At 35.4% G+C, this 18,474-nt stretch overlaps 1 protein-coding gene across 4 annotated transcripts in view; it reads left to right on the top strand.

The window, feature by feature from the left end:
- The window catches only part of SNTG1 (syntrophin gamma 1), a 587,020-nt gene that overhangs the window by 217,524 nt on the left and 351,022 nt on the right, over positions 1–18,474 (top strand). For all 4 annotated transcript variants that reach the window (XM_066379071.1, XM_066379069.1, XM_066379070.1 and 1 more), the window contains one exon: positions 16,701–16,835. In XM_066379071.1, the coding sequence (XP_066235168.1) occupies positions 16,701–16,835 (135 nt within the window). The remainder of the gene's footprint in view (positions 1–16,700; positions 16,836–18,474) is intronic.

Genomic DNA, 18,474 nt, shown 5'->3' with positions numbered 1-18,474 from the left:
GAATAGAGCGTAGGGCTGGGGCGTGGAGGACCCAGGTTCAAAATCCTGAGGTCGCCGGCTTGAGCATGGGCTCATATGGTTTGAGGGAGGCTCACCAGCTTAAGCCCAAGGTTGCTGGCTTGAGTGAGGGGTCACTTGGTCTACTGTAGCGCCCCCCCCCGGGTCAAGGCACATATGAGAAAGCAATAAATGAACAACTAAGGTGCTGCACAAAGAATTGATGCTTCTCATCTCTCTCCCTTCCTGTCTCTCTGTCCCTATCTGTCCCTTTCTCTGTCTCTGTCATACACAAAAAAAGAAATTTGTCACAGTTTGTTCATAGTTTAAAACATGTTATTTCAGAAAATTAATAAATAACTTTTACATTTTTAATACTTATGCTTCTTACATTATAGTTATTTGTTCACAAACCTCTCTTCAACACTAAGATCAGAATGTATAATTTATTAAAATATTTTTAATGTGAATTCATATTTTAGAAGGTTAAATTTAGAAGAAAAAATTAATACTGTTCTACTTTTAGTTTTAAATGCACAGTATCATGCTCTTAATTTTGAATGTATTTAAGGATATTATTTTCATCAGGGTGTTATCTTATGATTTGGGTAAAGAAGTTATTGAAAGTGAACAGATATTTGTGTAAGACACAAATGAATCACATGAGATTCATGGGTTAGAGATTAGATAATGGCCAAACACTATTTTAACAAATGGTTTACCTTGGACTTCAGAAGCTTGATTTTGATAAGATTGATTTCCCAGACCTCTTTTTTTTAATAAAACATTTGATTTATTGATTTGGAATATATTTTAAATTCTATTTAAGGTTTGGGTGACATTTTACAATGTTAGTACTGCTCTAACCATCTTACCCTTGCTTCTGTGGTAGTAGTTTCTTGTTCTCTTGCAGTGAGCCCTTTGAGCTTCTCTACCATTTTATTTTTTTATTTTTTTTCTTCTACTTTTTATTTTTATTTATTTATTTTTTTAATAATTTTATTTTTTTAATGGGGTGACATCAATAAATCAGGATACATATATTCAAAGATAATATATCCAGGTTATCTTGTCGTTCAATTATGTTGCATATCCATCACCCAAAGTCAGATTGTCCTCTGTCACCTTCTATCTGGTTTTCTTTGTGCCCCTCCTCCTCCCCCTTTCCCTCTCCCTCTCCCCCCTCCCCCCGTAACCACCACACTCTTATCAATGTCTCTTAGTCTCACTTTTATGTCCCACCTACGTATGGAATAATGCAGTTCCTGGTTTTTTCTGATTTACTTATTTCACTTCGTATAATGTTATCAAGATCTCACCATTTTGCTGTAAATGATCCGATGTCATCATTTCTTATGACTGAGTAGTATTTCATAGTGTATATGTGCCACATCTTCTTTATCCAGTCATCTATTGACAGGCTTTTTGGTTGTTTCCATGTCCTGACCACTGTGAACAATGCTGCAATATACCCCCAAAACTCAGAAACATTGATACGTAAAGACACATGCAGCTTCTCTACCATTTTAGACTGTTCCCACTATGGAGTAGAAGTGTCTCAGAACTGCTCAGCAGCAGTATCCATGTCTTCCACATACTGGCTGGATTGGCAGGAATATGGAGCTATAAGCTTCTCAGAAAATGAGCAAATTGCCCTGAAGATAGCCCAAGTAAAAGAGTTTGTCTGAAATTTAGTCTCAGAATGTTTAAGTGGACAGGGTTTAGAAAGATAATTTAGCTTAACTCTGTCATTTGCAAATGAGGAAACTGAAAGGTTTTATGTAGTGCTGAGTGCCATATAAAGAATTAGTTAAAAGTTAAATTATAATTTGTAGCTTGGAGTCTAAAGTACTACATTGTTGGAAATTATATCATAACTAAAGATATATGAAATAAAACTGTTTTTTATTGTTAAGAAGCCATTAAAGATAAAAATATGATATCCATGTTCATCAGATCTAGATAGAATATTAAAGTGCTGATGTCAGAAAATCTCTTATTTGTAAAGAAAGTTCAATTTAAAATACCTTAATTTTTGAATACAGATCATTTGAAAAGAGAGGTTTATGTATTGTTTAAAGAAGGTCTCCTCTCAAAAAGAAAATCGTGCAATTCTTTTAAGAATTGAAATTTAGAAGTCTGATAAGATACAAAAAATGAAGATAGAAAATACAATTAGGACAAATGAAAAAAAAATCTAAAATTTAAAAGAAAAGCATATGTACAATCTCGCACAATTATTAATTGATCTGCTTTGAAAAGTATCATCAAAACAATTGTGTTAAGCCCTGGCCGGATACTTCAGTTGGTTAGAGTGTCACCCCGAAGCAGAGATTGCCAGTTGGATCCTGGGTCAGGGCACATACAGGAACGGCTTGATCTTTCTGTCTCTCTGTCTCTCTTTCCCTGCCTCTCTATAAATTATAAATAAATAAATAACTATTTAATATCCAGTGTGCTATCTGGGTTTTCCTCTGTTTCTTTTTCATATCTATATTACTTAAAATATAATCTGTTTCTCAGTTGTTTATGAAAATACATTTTTCTTTATAACATATATTTAATAATTTAATAATGCAGGCACACACATAATTGAATTCCTCATAAAATAAAGAAATTGGTGACTATTATTCAATCAACAGATATTGAATAAAATCTTATTATAGATAAAATACTATTTCAGGTCCTATAGATAATTAATCCTTAATAAAAAATAGTAATAACTTATTTTCTCGAAATAACAATATATAAGATGAAATTAAAAATTGTGGTATAGAACTAAATATAATTGAAGTTTGAAGTTACTACATGTGATGCCTAAATACAATACTGATTGTTAGGCAGATATATTTATTCAGTGAAAACCCTGAGTTAAGGGCACATTTTCAGATGGAGTAGTCTCCAAAGGTTTCAAGGAGAATCAAGTCTTGTAACTGAAAATGGCTAAACTTTAGCAAAGAAGGCCATGGTCAAAGGTAATTCTAGAAGGGAAAGGAAAAGATAAAATACAGTTTGAACCTTGCTTGAATTGGCATTTGGTGCACTACTGTTACGATGTGGTACAGCACAAGAAATCACATATCACTTAAAGTTATAGGTTTACATAACAAATTAAATTATATTTATCTACCAAAATATAGAAATACTAAGGATAGATGCAAGAATATTTGCAGTGCATATTAGGACCTCCACCTAGTTTCTTGTAGTTTATAGTTTCTTATATCTGATATTACGAATTCTGCATTTCAAGTTAAAAGAACATAGATTTTAAGAATTTCCAGAAAACCAAAAGAGACCTAAGTTTTACTTACAAAATGAATGATAGTTTACTTTTTAAAGTTTCAAAGGTACTAGATTAAGATAAGCATAAATTACTAAGTTTAAATGTAATTTTTATTTTAAAAACAGAGTAAACTCATGCAAATTTATAAAAAACATTTTATTGATTTAAAGAAAACAAGTAAATGACTAGATTTTTAAAAATATTGATTTTTAAGTAATTAAGAGGTAATACCTTTTAATAGTCCTTTAATCAAATAATCCCCAGTGTGAATTTTGTAAAATCCAACTGCAATGTAGGCTCATTCGTCAGGAACAAGAGAACAACATTTAAATTTCTATAATTTTTATGAATCACCTTTTAAAATCTCAAGTTTGTGCATGTTTTAAGGTTTACATAATAAATTGTACATAATATATAACATACATGTTTAACTCTTATACAATATATACATAGTCAAAACAAATCATTGTTATTTTAATACAGAAAGAAAAAATTAGTACAGATCTCAAATTTATAGTAAAATGAGAGGTAATCATTACTTATTCATTTTTTTTTATTTTTAAACAATCTGGGTCCATAGACATGTGGCCGGCTGTTTTAGGTTGTGCTGGACTAGTGATGGCTGTCACTGTCCTGTCTCTCATTTTTATTCCTGAAGCAAACTAGCAGCATGAATGTCTATAGAGCTAACCTCAGCCAGTATTCTATTCTCCCTTAGTAGGAAGCATTCGATGGCAAAATCAACTGTCAGGTCTAGAGTGGTTTTTTACTCATTTTCTTTCCCCTCTAGTGGTCATTATTTTGATATGTGGTGAACAGCTAGTAAAAAGGATGTCCTACTGAGTACTCTTTTCACTCAATACCATAAAAGATTCTTAGTGAGCAAAATGCTACTTGATGAAAGACACCAATATCCATATGACTGTAAACAGTAGGACTGTGGGAGGCATCCTTCAAATATCTTCTTGAGAAAAAAGAGAGTGTTTAACAATTACGGTTCAAATCTTGACTTCCACTTATTTTTGCTTTGTTCTCCCTGTTGAATCTATTAGACAAGTTGCACTGGGTTATTAGGAGAGTCAAATAAATGAATATTTCAGGACACACAGTAAGCTTTATATAAGTGGATATTAAACAAATAAATATGTGACCACATTTCATTAGCAATGAATGATGCCAGTACAATAGCAACTTCGCTTAACCAGGAGAGGGCCCTGAAATGGATTTTATCCATTTTCTTTGATTACTATAGTAGCTCTGAATTTAATGCCATCACTAACCATCCCTAACATTTCCGGCTCAAGGTTATGTGTCTATCAACAACAACCATGTTTTATTTTTACAAATTCTTATCCATCTTCTACTCTGCTATAAGAAATGTATTTATAAAACATACATTGGAATATATTATTTCACTATTATAATTTCTCTGAGGCATCTTCATTACTTTCAAACCTCTGGCACAGGGGTCGAGAACCTATGGCTCGCGAGCCACATGTGGCTCTTTTGATGGCTGCATCTGGCTCGCAGACAAATCTTTAATTAAAAAAAATAATAACATTAAAAATATAAAACATTCTCATGTATTACAATCCATTCATTTCCTACCACTCGTGTTCATGGTTGTGGGTGGCTGGAGCCAATCACAGCTGTCCTCTGGAACAACACCAAATTTTTATTGGATAATGCGTAATGTACACGGGTCATTACATGGATCTCACAAAATTACATTTTAAAATATGTAGCGTTCATGGCTCTCTCAGCCAAAAAGGTTCCTGCCCCCTGCAGTCTGGCACATCCCACAAGGGTCTTGCCTTATCTCCTTTCCTAGCATGAATCACAAAGGATCATCATCAGGGATGCATTCATGTGTTTCCGTCTTCTTGCATCAGATGAACAAAGTATTGTCATGCTTCCGTATTTTTTCTTCTTTTTCTTCTTAAAATAACCTTTCTGCCTCTGATTATCATTTAAGTTTTAAAACAAATCACACATTTTTCTATTTCCAAAGCCTCATTAACATCGCCACCCCTCAAGAACATTTAATTCCTCTCTCTATGCTGCTCCCTGATCAGATATCACATTGTATCTTATTTATATAAGCATATTATTTTGTAAGTAAAAATATTCTGAGTTCAGAGACTTGTCTAATTCATGTTTGATTGTGTTCATGTTACACAATATTTGCAAAGTTGATGGGTGTATGTGGGATTTTAAATGTATTTTCTTGTACACAACTGAAATGTCATGATAGACTATATGTAAGTAATGTTTTAACCCCTGAAGAGTTTTATTTATTTTTAATTTTTTTATTTTTGAGAGAGAGAGAGAGAAAGAGAGAGAGAGAGAGAGAGAGGCAGGGAGAGAGAGAGACAGAAACATCGAACTGCTCCTGTATTGAGCCCTGACTGGGGAATTGAAGCAGCAACCTCTTTATGCTGGGACATCACTCCAAACAACCCATCTGTTTGGCCAGAGCTTAATTTTTATTCATTTTTGGAAAGAAACAGGGAAAAAGAGAGAGAAGAGAAGGGGAAGGCAAGCATTTTTTTGTTCCACTCAGTTGTGCATTTTTTGATTGCTTCCCATGTGTACCTTGACGGTATTGAACCTGAAACCTTGCTGTTTTGGGATGACGCTCTTTTTTTTTTTTTTTTTTTTTTTTTTTTTTTTAATAAATTTTTATTAATGTTAATGGGATGACATTAATAATTCAGGGTACATATATTCAAAGAAAACATGTCTAGGTTATCTTCTCATTAAATTATGTTGCATACCCCTCGCCCAGAGTCAGATTGTCCTCTGTCACCCTCTATCTAGTTTTCTCTGTGCCCCTCCCCCTCCCCCTTCCCTTCTCCCTCCCTCCCTCCTGCATCCTCCCTCCCCCCACCCCTGGTAACCACCACACTCTTGTCCATGTCTCTTAGTCTTGTTTTTATGTTCCACCAATGTATGGAATCATGTAGTTCTTGTTTTTTTCTGATTTACTTATTTCACTCCGTATAATGTTATCAAGATCCCACCATTTTGCTATAAATGATCTAATGTCATCATTTCTTATGGCTGAGTAGTATTCCATAGTGTATATGTGCCACATCTTCTTTATCCAATCTTCTATTGAAGGGCTTTTTGGTTGTTTCCATGTCTTGGCCACTGTGAACAGTGCTGCTATGAACATGGGGCTACATGTGTCTTTACGTATCAATGATTCTGAGGTTTTGGGGTATATACCCAGTAGAGGGATTGCTGGGTCATAAGGTAGTTCTATTTGCAGTTTTTTGAGGAACCAACATACTTTCCTCCATAGTGGTTGTACTACTTTACATTCCCACCAACAGTGTATGAGGGTTCCTTTTTCTCCACAGCCTCTCCAACATTTGTTATTACCCGTCTTGTTGATAATAGCTAATCTAACAGGGGTGAGGTGGTATCTCATTGTAGTCTTGATCTGCATTTCTCTAATAACTAATGAAGCTGAGCATCTTTTCATATATCTGTTGGCCATTTGTATTTCTTCCTGGGAGAAGTGTCTGTTCATGTCCTCTTCCCATTTTTTTATTGGATTGTTTGTTTGTTTGTTGTTGAGTTTTATGAGTTCTTTGTAAATTTTGGATATTAGGCCCTTATCTGAGCTGTCGTTTGAAAATATCAGTTCCCATTTAGTTGGCTGTCTGTTTATTTTGATATCAGTTTCTCTTGCTGAGCAGAAACTTTTTATTCTGATGTAGTCCCATTCATTTATCTTTGCCTTCACTTCTCTTGCCATTGGAGTCAAGTTCATAAAATGTTCTTTAAAACCCAGATCCATGAGTTTAGTACCTATGTCTTCTTCTATGTACTTTATTGTTTCAGATCTTATATTTAGGTCTTTGATCCATTTTGAATTAATTTTAGTACACGGGGACAGGCTGTAGTCGAGTTTCATTCTTTTGCATGTGGCTTTCCAGTTCTCCCAACACCATTTGTTGAAGAGGCTTTCTTTTCTCCATTTTGTGTTGTTGGCCCCTTTATAAAAGATTATTTGACTATATATATGTGGTTTTATTTCTGGGCTTTCTATTCTGTTCCATTGGTCTGAGTGTCTATTTTTCTGCCAATACCATGCAGTTTTGATTATTGTGGCCCTATAATATAGTTTAAAGTCAGGTATTGTAATGTCCCCAGCTTCATTCTTTTTCCTTAGGATTGCTTTGGCTATTTGGGGTTTTTTATAGTTCCATATAAATCTGATGATTTTTTGTTCCATTTCTTTAAAAAATGTCATAGGAATTTTGATGGGAATTGCATTAAATTTATATATTACTTTGGGTAATATGGCCATTTTAATTATATTTATTCTTCCTATCCAAGAACAAGGAATATTTTTCCATCTCATTGTGTCTTTTTCTATTTCTCTTAGCAATGCCTTGTAGTTTTCTTTATATAGGTCCTTTACGTTCTTTGTTATGTTTATTCCTAGGTATTTTATTTTTTTTGTTGCAATCGTGAAGGGGATTATTTTTTTTAGTTCATTTTCTAATATTTCATTGTTGGCATATAGAAAGGCTATGGACTTCTGTATGTTAATTTTGTATCCTGCGACCTTACTGTATTGGTTTATTGTTTCTAGTAATCTTTTTGTGGAGTCCTTTGGGTTTTCAATGTATAGGATCATATCATCAGCAAAAAGTGATACCTTTACTTCTTCTTTTCCGATATGGATGCCTTTTATTTCTTTGTCTTGTCTGATTGCTCTGGCCAGAACTTCTAGCACCACGTTAAATAAGAGTGGAGAGAGTGGACACCCCTGTCGTGTTCCTGATTTAAGGTGGAAAGTCCTCAGTTTTACGCCATTTAATATGATGTTGGCTGATGGTTTATCATATATGGCCTTTATTATGTTGAGATATTTTCCTTCTATACCCATTTTGTTGAGAGTCTTAAACATAAAATTGTGTTGTATTTTATCGAAAGCCTTTTCTGCATCTATTGATAAGATCATGTGGTTTTTGTTCTTTGTTTTGTTGATATGGTGTATTACGTTAACTGTTTTACGTATGTTGAACCATCCTTGAGATTCTGGGATGAATCCCACTTGATCATGATGTATTATTTTTTTAATATGTTGTTGTATTCGATTTGCCAGTATTTTGTTTAGTATTTTAGCATCTGTATTCATTAGAGATATTGGTCTGTAGTTTTCTTTCTTTGTGCCGTCCTTGCCAGGTTTTGGTATGAGGGTTATGTTGGCCTCATAAAATGTGTTTGGAAGTATTGCTTCTTCTTCAATTTTTTGGAAGACTTTGAGTAGAATAGGAACCAAGTCTTCTTTGAATGTTTGATAGAATTCACTAGTATAACCGTCTGGGCCTGGACTTTTATTTTTGGGGAGGTTTTTAATAGTTTTTTCTATTTCCTCCCTGCTGATTGGTCTGTTTAGGCTTTCTGCTTCTTCTTGACTCAGTCTAGGAAGGTTGTATTGTTCCAGGAATTTATCCATTTCTTCTAGATTGTTGTATTTGGTGGCATATAGGTTTTCATAGTATTCTACAATAATTCTTTGTATATCTATGATGTCTGTGGTGATCTCTCCTTTTTCATTTTGGATTTTATTTATTTGAGTCCTGTGTCTTTTTTCCTTGGTGAGTCTTGCCAAGGGTTTGTCGATTTTGTTGATCTTTTCAAAGAACCAGCTCCTTGTTTTATTGATTTTTTTCTATAGTTTTTCTGTTCTCTATTTCGTTTATTTCTGCTCTGATTTTTATTATCTCCTTTCTTCGGCTGGTTTTGGGTTGTCTTTGTTCTTCTTTTTCTAGTTCCTTAAGGTGTGAAGTTAAGTGGTTTACTTCGGCTCTCTCTTGCTTGTTCATATAGGCCTGAAGTGATATGAACTTTCCTCTTATTACTGCTTTTGCTGCATCCCAGAGATTCTGATATGTCGTATTTTCATTTTCATTTGTCTGTATATATCTTTTGATCTCTGCACTTATTTCTTCTTTGACCCATTCATTTTTTAGAAGTATGTTGTTTAATTTCCACAATTTTGTGGGGTTTTCCCCCTTTTTTTTACAGTTGAATTCTAGTTTCAAGGCTTTATGATCAGAAAATATGCTTGGTACAATTTCAATTTTTTTAAATTTGCTGATATTGTCTTTGTGGCCCAACATATGGTCAATTCTTGAGAATGTTCCATTTACACTAGAGAAAAATGTATACTCTGTCGCTTTGGGATGAAGTGTCCTGTAGATGTCTATCATATCCAGTTGTTCTAGTATTTCATTTAAGGCCACTATATCTTTATTGATTCTCTGTTTGGATGACCGATCTAGAGCCGTCAGCGGTGTATTGAGGTCTCCAAGTATGATTGTATTTTTGTCAGTTTTTGTTTTAAGGTCAATAAGTAGCTGTCTTATATATTTTGGTGCTCCTTGGTTTGGTGCATATATATTAAGGATTGTTATGTCTTCTTGATTCAGTGTCCCCTTAATCATTATGAAATGACCATTTTTGTCTCTGAGTACTTTTTCTGTCTTGTAGTCAGCATTATTAGATATGAGTATTGCTACACCTGCTTTTTTTTTGAGTGTTGTTTGCTTGGAGTATTGTTTTCCAGCCTTTCACTTTGAATTTGTTTTTATCCTTGTTGCTTAGATGAGTTTCTTGTAGGCAGCATATAGTTGGATTTTCTTTTTTAATCCATTCTGCTACTCTGTGTCTTTTTATTGGTAAGTTTAATCCATTTACATTTAGTGTAATTATTGACACTTGTGGGTTCCCTATTGCCATTTTATAAATTGCTTTCTGTTAGTTTTGTATCTTGTTTGATTCTTCTCTTTTGTTTTTCTATTGTTTGTTTTTGTTTGTTTGTATTCCATACTTCTTTCCTCTGTTGCTACCTTTTTTAAGTCAAGTGTTTTTGTGGTGGTTTTTTCTAGGGTGGTTACCATTAAGTAATGAAAAGGGTACTTACCATATTCATTGTAGTATCCTTTCTTGTGAGTATTTCTGCACTTCATCGTCCTTTGCTAATCTTCATCCTTTCTCCCCTTTTTTTTTTCTTTTGTTGTCACAGTTTAAGTTTGGTTTTATTGTTTTCTTGGTGGAGCTGTTACTTGTGGTTATGTTTTCTTTTGTTCTTTGAATCTGGTTGGAAAACCCCCTTTAGTATTTCCTGAAGTGGGGGCTTTCTGATGATAAATTCTCTCATCTTTTCTGTATTTGTGAATATTTTTATATCTCCTTCATACTTGAAGGATAGCTTTGATGGGTATAGTATTCTTGGCTGAAAGTTCCTCTCTTTCAGGGCTTTAAATATTGGGGTCCACTCTCTTCTAGCTTTTAGAGTTTCTGCTGAGAAATCTGATGATAATCTAATAGGCCTTCCTTTATATGTTGTATTCTTCTTTTCCCTGGCTGCCTTGAGAATTTTTTCTTTGTCATTGGTTTGTGTCATCTTCATTATGATGTGCCTTGGAGTGGGTTTGTTGGGGTTAAGAAAACTCGGTGTTCTGTTTGCTTCTTGAATTTGAGGCTTTAGTTCTTTCCACAGGCTTGGGAAGTTCTCATCTATTATTTGTTTGAGTATATTCTCCATTCCATTTTCTTTCTCTTCTCCCTCTGATATACCTATTATTCTTATGTTATTCTTTCTGATGGAGTCAGACAATTCCTGTAGGGCTTTCTCGTTTTTTATTATTTTTGAGTCTCTTTCTTCTTCTCTCTGTTGTGCCTCAAGTTGCTTGTCTTCTATTTCACTGATCCTGTCTTCTATCTGGGCTGTTCTATTAGCTAAGCTTGTTACCTCGTTTTTCAGCTCTTGAATTGAGTTTTTCATTTCTGTTTGATTTGTTTTTATAGTTTCAATTTCCTTGGTAATATATTCTTTGTGATCGTTGAGTTGTTTTCTGATTTCCCTAAATTGCCTTTCTGTGTTTTCTTGTATATCTCTGAGTATTTTTAAGATTTCTATTTTAAATTCTCTGTCATTTGGCTCCAAGGCTTCCAATATGTTAAATCTTTTCTCCATAGATTTTTCCACATCTATTTGTGTTACCTCTCTGTCTTTTGTATCCATAATGTTCGATTTCCTTTTTCTTATTGGCATCTGAAGGTGGTCTTGATGATAGTGTTAATTGGAATTAATAAAAAAATAAATATAAAGAAAAAAAAAAAGAAAAAAGGAAAACACTCCATAAAAAACAACAACAACAACAAAAAGTAATAATTTATTATTTCCCTTTTTTCTTTCTTCTCTTCCCCCCCTCTCACCTCCTTAGGGAAATATCGTGATGACCTGTGAATTATATTATGCTAAATGGAACAAAAACTGCCTATAATGGAGGGCCTAATTTGGGGTGAAGAGTTCAAGGGGCAAATAAAGGGGGTAGGGACCTACTAAATACAAAAAAAAAAGGGGGGGGGGAGAAAATCTTAGACAAGCATAAAATGATTTGCTTGTAAGTGATGGTCGACTAAGAGATATAATGAGAGGGATGAGAGGGAAATAGAAAAAAGGAGAGAAAAAACAATAATTAAAAAAGAAAAAAAGAAAAATAAAAATAATAAGTAAAAATCTGTTGTATTAAGTGGAGCGAAGACTAAATACAATGGAGACTTTGGGTTGGGAGGAATGCTAGTGAGTTAAAAAGCAATGTAAAAAGTGCCCAAAATGCCACAAAAACAAACAAATAGAGGAAAACCAGGAACAAAAGCAGAAGAAGAAAAAAAAAAGAACAATAACAAAATAAAAACCCACAAAAACTTGAGTCCCAAATTAAATAATTTGTTCGTGATTGAGGCTTAAATGGGAGGAAAAGTAAAAAGAGAAAAGAAGAAATGAATAGAAAGGAAAAAATAAGAGTAAGAGAGAAACGAAGGAAGAATAAAAGGAAAGGAACAACAAAAAAAAACAAAAAGGGAGAGAGTGAGAGTTAAGGGTTTTGGAGTGTAACCCTAAAGGAGAGTTAGGATGAAGAAAAGAAATAAAATGTAACACTCATGGGTAGTGTAGTTCAAGAAAAGCGTAGCATAAGATGGGCAGAGAGTAAAAGGACCGAGGTGGAAGAAATAGAAATAATAATAAAGGCAATAAGATAGAAGAAAGAAACAACAACAACAAAGAATTAGTGGAACAAGTTATAAAGTCTGTGGATTTTTCTTGATTTTGAGAGGTTAACTTCTTCCTTTTTTCTTTTCTCCCCCTCTTCCTGGTCGGTGACTCTGTACCCCAGGTTCTGCCCCTGTGTCACTCTTAGGTAGGAATTTGCAGTTGATGGGATTCTATGGCAATGTCATATAATTGGCTTTAGTCTCGCTGGTAGTCAAGGCTTGTTGGCGTTTGCAAAGTCCAACAATGAGAGAGTTTGCTTTCCTGGAGTCTCTTTCCTAGTCTCCCCTTCCTGAATTAGCAGCCTGGTGATCCAGCTATGAGGCTGCCACTGCTACTGACTGGGGAGTAAGAGGCTCAAAGAGCTGGGAAGTCCCCACTCTATCCTCACTCAGTGCAAGGCTCTGGGTAAGGCTCTAGTAGTCAGAGCCTCCAGCATAATCAGGTGGGGCTGGGAGTCAATTGTTGTCAATGTGACTGTTCAGCGCCTATCATTAAGTTGGACCACTCAACCCAGGTTTTCCACACTTGGTAGCCTGTTTTGGCTGGGAAGAAGAAGCACTAGTCGCTGTTTGCTTTATGGATCTTAATATCTGCCAAGTCCCTCTTGTTAGGTATATCCCTGAATATGGAGGCTCTGTCAATCAGAAGTTGCCCCCGCCCCTTTAGCGAAAGGCACTGAAAAATATCACGCCTCTTGTTTTGGATCGCTGAACTGGGAGAGATCTTATCAATTAGAGCCCCGCGGGTGCGTAGATTTCGTGGGTTAAGCTAATTTCCTTGATTGGATCCGCAGCTGTGCTCCAGAAAGTATTTCAGGCTGGCTGCGCGCCCCTCCCCCCAGCGCTTGATTGTTAGCTTGAATGGCTGGGTGAGGTGCCCCGCCCACGGAGAGAATCTCCTGACTAAGAAAGACAGCCTTGGCGCTCCACCCGGGGCGCGTGCGTGCGCGTGCGGTTTCTTGGCACGCCAGTGGCCGGGGACTGCGGCACGGGACGCGCGTGCGGTTTTTCCGCACGCCAGTGGATGGGGACCGCGGCACGGGTGCGCGCGGGGTTTCTCCGCACGCCAGTGGTCGGGGACCGCGGCACGGGGTGCGCGCACGCGGTTTCTCAGGGTATGCTGGGGTGGCTGCCAGTGCCCAGGCTGCGGTCCCCGAGTGTGGACGGGCAGCTGCACGTGTGGGTTGTTGACTCACCACAGGTGTGCTCTCTCCTCAGCAACAGTCCTTTTGCTTTCAGTGTGTGTGTGGAACTCCGGAATGCTCCGAGGATAAATTTTTCTGTTTCTAGTTGATAAATTTGTTGAGATTTTGGGGAGATCTGTCGGACGCGCTGCTCACGGCGCCATTTCCCGGGATGACGCTCTTAACTGACTGAGCTAACTAGCCAGGGCCAAAGAATTTATTTTAACATAAATTTGTTGTTAACTTTATTATCTCTTTATTGTTTTCTTCAAACAGCTACTTATTGATATATATTAAATGTATTTTGTGTATCAATATATAAATATATATCTACATATATATTATTCTTTCAAAAAAATGCCTTATTCTGTCAATCTCTTGTGACTGAAACATAAACTTAAAGTCTGAATTTTGTTTTCCAAGTAACTCTCTAATAATTAAGGGACATTTTAAACATTATTTAAATGTTGAGTGAATGGAGTTTTGACTACATCAAGAATGTGATGAGAGAAGCCTCATAACTATTTTAGTTCCTCAAACTTTTCCTGGGTGATCTTTTATATATCTCTTTAATGTGTTCCAATAATATATTTTTAGACTCTCAGGGAGAAGTTCTTTTCATCCTCAAGTTGAAACAGAGCATTATTTGTGAGTGCTATTTCTTCCACTGCATTCCTTTAGGAAATGGCCTGATTGTAATGTACATTGAAAAATCAACAAATGTGTTCAATTATGTTCACTTGGCATTGATATTGTCTCATACCCATCTCTTCCCCATGCCACCTCAGAAGGTCCTGATGTTGGCTTCTGCTCAAGATGACATTGTAAGCATGAGAAACTTTTCCATGCGAAACATAGAAACTTATATTCTATATTAAGAAAAATGTAATTTGCTCTAACTGAAATACTTTTATCCTGTGAACATATCCACTGGAGTTATACTTTAGAAAAATTGATACAGTTTAGTGATTTCCTGATGTGTACCTGTCTCACAGAAGAGGAAAGAACTTCATCCTTGCTCTTGAAAAAGATTGTTTTTTCTTAAATTATACCATATCCTTTACAAAATAATTATAGAGCAATATTATAGTACTAGAGTGTATAATAGTATGTATTAACACATAGCATAAAGCAGTTTATAAAAAAACATTATCTTTGGAGGCTGCTTTCTTTAAAGCATATTTTTTTTCTACATAGACAGAAAGAGAGTCTGAGAGAGGGATAGATAGAGACAGACAGGAATGGAGAGAGATGAGAAGCATCAATCATCAGTTTTGTTTTGTTTTTTAATTTTTTTTTTGTATTTTTCTGAAGCTGGAAACGGGGAGGCAGTCAGAGAGACTCCCGCATGCACCTGACCGGGATCCACCCCGCACGCACACCAGGGGGCGATGCTCTGCCCATCCAGGGCATTGCTCTGTCCAAACCAGAGCCTCTCTAGTGCCTGGGGCAGAGGCCAAGAAGCCATCCCCAGCGCCTGGGCCATCTTTTGCTCCAATGGAGCCTCGGCTGCAGGAGGGGAAGAGAGAGACAGAGAGGAAGGAGAGGGGAGGGGTGGAGAAGCAGATAGGTGCCTCTCCTGTGTGCCCTGGCCGGGAATCAAACCCGGGACTCCTGCACGCCAGGCCGACGCTCTACCACTGAGCCAACCGGCCAGGACCTATTTTGTTTTTTTGAGACACCTTGGTTGTTCATTGATTGCTTTCACATATGTGCCTTGACTGTAGGCCTTCAGCAAACTGCGTAACCCCTTGCTCAAGCCAGAGACCTTGGGTCCAAGCTGGTGAGCTTTACTCAAACCAGATGAGCCCACGCTCAAGCTGGTGACCTCGGGGTCTAGAACCTGGGTCCTCCGCATCCCAATCTGATGCGCTATCCACTGCGCCACCACCTGGTCAGGCACTAAAGCATATTCTTATCAACATTATGAAACACTTTTTTAAAGAAACAAATTTGGCAATCCCCATTAAATTTATATTTATTGAGAAAGCCTGGTATTATTTGCATGAAATTTTGTGTTCGTTAAACACTAAAAATATATATTTCTATGAGCTTATCCCCTTATCTAAATTAGTAATAGTTCAAAAATTATTTAGTAAAAATATAATTGCCAAAGTAGTCATTGTTCCCCTTGATTTGGTGCAGAATAAAACCTAGAGATACTGTCCCAAAAGTATTTCATTTTATATCTCTAACAAATGGAAACATTAATTGCACTTGGTAGGGAGAATTTGCTTATTTATCTGGGTAAATATTTTAATGTTGACATTCTTCAGAAGTAACAAAAGTCATTGACTTTAATGATTACTAAGCTACTGGTTTAAAAATCTATGTTTTACAAGTTTAGAAATCATCACCAACTATTACAGATTCTCAAAAAAAGTGTACAGTAAAACAGTGGATTGAGAAGCAAGATTCTTGGGTCTCAAACCAAACTCTGCTTTTAATTATTAATTTAGACAGTCCACGTCATCTCTGTATCCTTATTCCCTCATCTGTACAAGGTGTGTTTGTATGTGTCTGTGTGTGTGCTGGTGACTAGAAATGATTAGATAGTGGAGGTTAAAGAAAATGTTAAGTAGGTATGTTTTCAGATTTAAAATTCTATGGTAGACAGAAAGTAGATTAGTGGCTCCCTAGGCCTGAAGAAGAAGAAGGGGCTGGGGAAATAGTAATGAGTTTCATGCTGGAGTAATGAAAATGGTCTCAATTGATTATAAGGCTGGCAGTGTGACTTTTAATATGAAAAAAAAAAAAACAGAAACCATTAAATTGTACAATCTAAAGGTTTGAATTGTACAGAATGTAAATTGTAACTCAAGAAAGCTATTACAAAAATTTTATATTTAAATAATTATTAAACAAAGTTTTTATTACTTTTCAAATAAATTATATAAACTGTACTCCTTAATCTCTGAATATTTATGTGAATTTTCTGACATAATCTCTATTATCTGGTAACTACTTTACATGAAATGGTTATCCTTTCTCTGCATCCACATTAAGTATTAAGTTTCAGACTCATCAGAGTAATTTTCCCTAGCTCTTAAATATTATTTGTCACGTTTTACTGTAAGTAAATCATATAATTATAATTTAAAAACTAAGTATATTTTCTCTGTTTTGCTTTTTATCTTTTTTGTCTTAAGACAAAGACAGGGATTTGTTTGCTGCAGGATGGCAATCAGGAGCCTTTCAAAGTCCGGCTGCACCTAGCCAAAGATATTTTGATGATCCAAGAGCAGGATGTGATATGCGTGTCTGGTGAGCCTTTCTATTCTGGTGTAAGTAGCTTTTTCTTCTATTGAAGATTTTCATTTTTGTTCTTTAAAATGTTTATTCACAGAAAATTATTAATATGCTTTTACTTTTAATGCCTAGTCAGTCATTCTGCATGTACTTTTATTTGCATTATTAACTGAGCACTATTATGGGTCCTTGTATAAGTACTCATACCTGGATGCACAGCCACACATTTAGTGCCCATCTTCAGTCTGGTGTCTCATTGACTCTAGTTGTCTTTATGTGACTTGAGTGACACCTGTATTTTCTGATCATGGAAGAGTATATTTCACCTTTTCATACAGAGAACTAACTGAGACTAGTGCATGGCAAGGAATTTTTTATTGCTCTGATCTTATCTTGGATCACATTGAATTTTTGGAGGTGGTGAAAATATGGAACTCAGTTCTTGGGATCTGGGAAGCATAAAGCTTTAGGTAGCAGCTACTGAATTCAGTGTCAGTGCTATGCATCAGAGGTTATACATGAATAATTCTGTGAACGTCTTTGACAGAATTATGTCTGAATGTGGCAGCAAGTTCTATTTAATGCTTTAACCAGTTGATATATTACCCTACTAATAATCTAGCCTCAGAAAGAGCCATAAATTATCAGTCAAATTCAATGGTCTTCTAGCTAGCACTGAAGTAACATTGTGGAAGATATCCTTAGGTAAAATTAAATTAAATTCAACAGAACAACTTTATTATAAAACAAGACAAGTTTTAGAATTTTTCACTATTTTATAATATCATTAAAGATATTAAAGCAGTTGACTTTCTGGATTCTCCAGACATTTTGTAGCTATTTAGTTCAAAGATTTAATTTTTAGCTTATTAACAGACTTACCTTGGAGTGTTTTGTTGGTGCTGAATAATGCTAAACTTTCCAGCTCACTTCTCACTGACATCTTATGGGAGTCACACCAGGTCCTAAATCAATAGACTCTCATTAACTTAAGATAATGGATGGACATTTTTCAGACTGTTAACTATTCTTTTGTCACAGGCCATTTAAATCATCTTGAATCATGGGACTTGCTGTCAAGGCTGATTAAATTTGTTCCAATGAAGTTGTCCGTTCTTTTAGTTAACAAAAGAAAAATTCTGAATTTTTTCCTTTCCTTCTTTCCCCCCTCCCTTCCTTCCTTTCTTCTTTCTTTCCCTCCTTCCTTCTTTCCTTCTCTCCTTCCTTCTTCCCTCTTTTCTTTCCTTCATTCTCTTTCTTTTTTTTATTTTTTTAACTAAACAAACATGATTTATATAACTCTCAAGAATAAATATAATACACAGGTCCTATATCAATAAAATTTAATAATTTTTAAAATCCAGTATTTTACCACCAAATACTGTTATTGCTTTCAAATTTTACAATTGAAATAAATAATTAGTACATAGACTAATCTCTCTTTTGAAAAAAGTGCTGGGAAGAATTTACATAGAACTAAATAGAAATGTCTTATAATAATATCAGCAAGTGCAAAAAAATATCCTTTGATGAAATTTTACATTCATAAGAAACACTGTCTGCAAAGTATGAATGGGATGGACCTTTGTTAATCTGATAAGCATCTACTGAACACTTCTCACTAAAGTTATATTTAACATTAAGCATACTCTGAGTTTTAAAGCAAGTCAAAGA

Source organism: Saccopteryx leptura, chromosome 3 (assembly GCF_036850995.1).
Source record: "Saccopteryx leptura isolate mSacLep1 chromosome 3, mSacLep1_pri_phased_curated, whole genome shotgun sequence".
NCBI classification, from domain to species: domain Eukaryota; kingdom Metazoa; phylum Chordata; class Mammalia; order Chiroptera; family Emballonuridae; genus Saccopteryx; species Saccopteryx leptura.
This window is presented reverse-complemented; position numbering and strand designations above follow the sequence as displayed.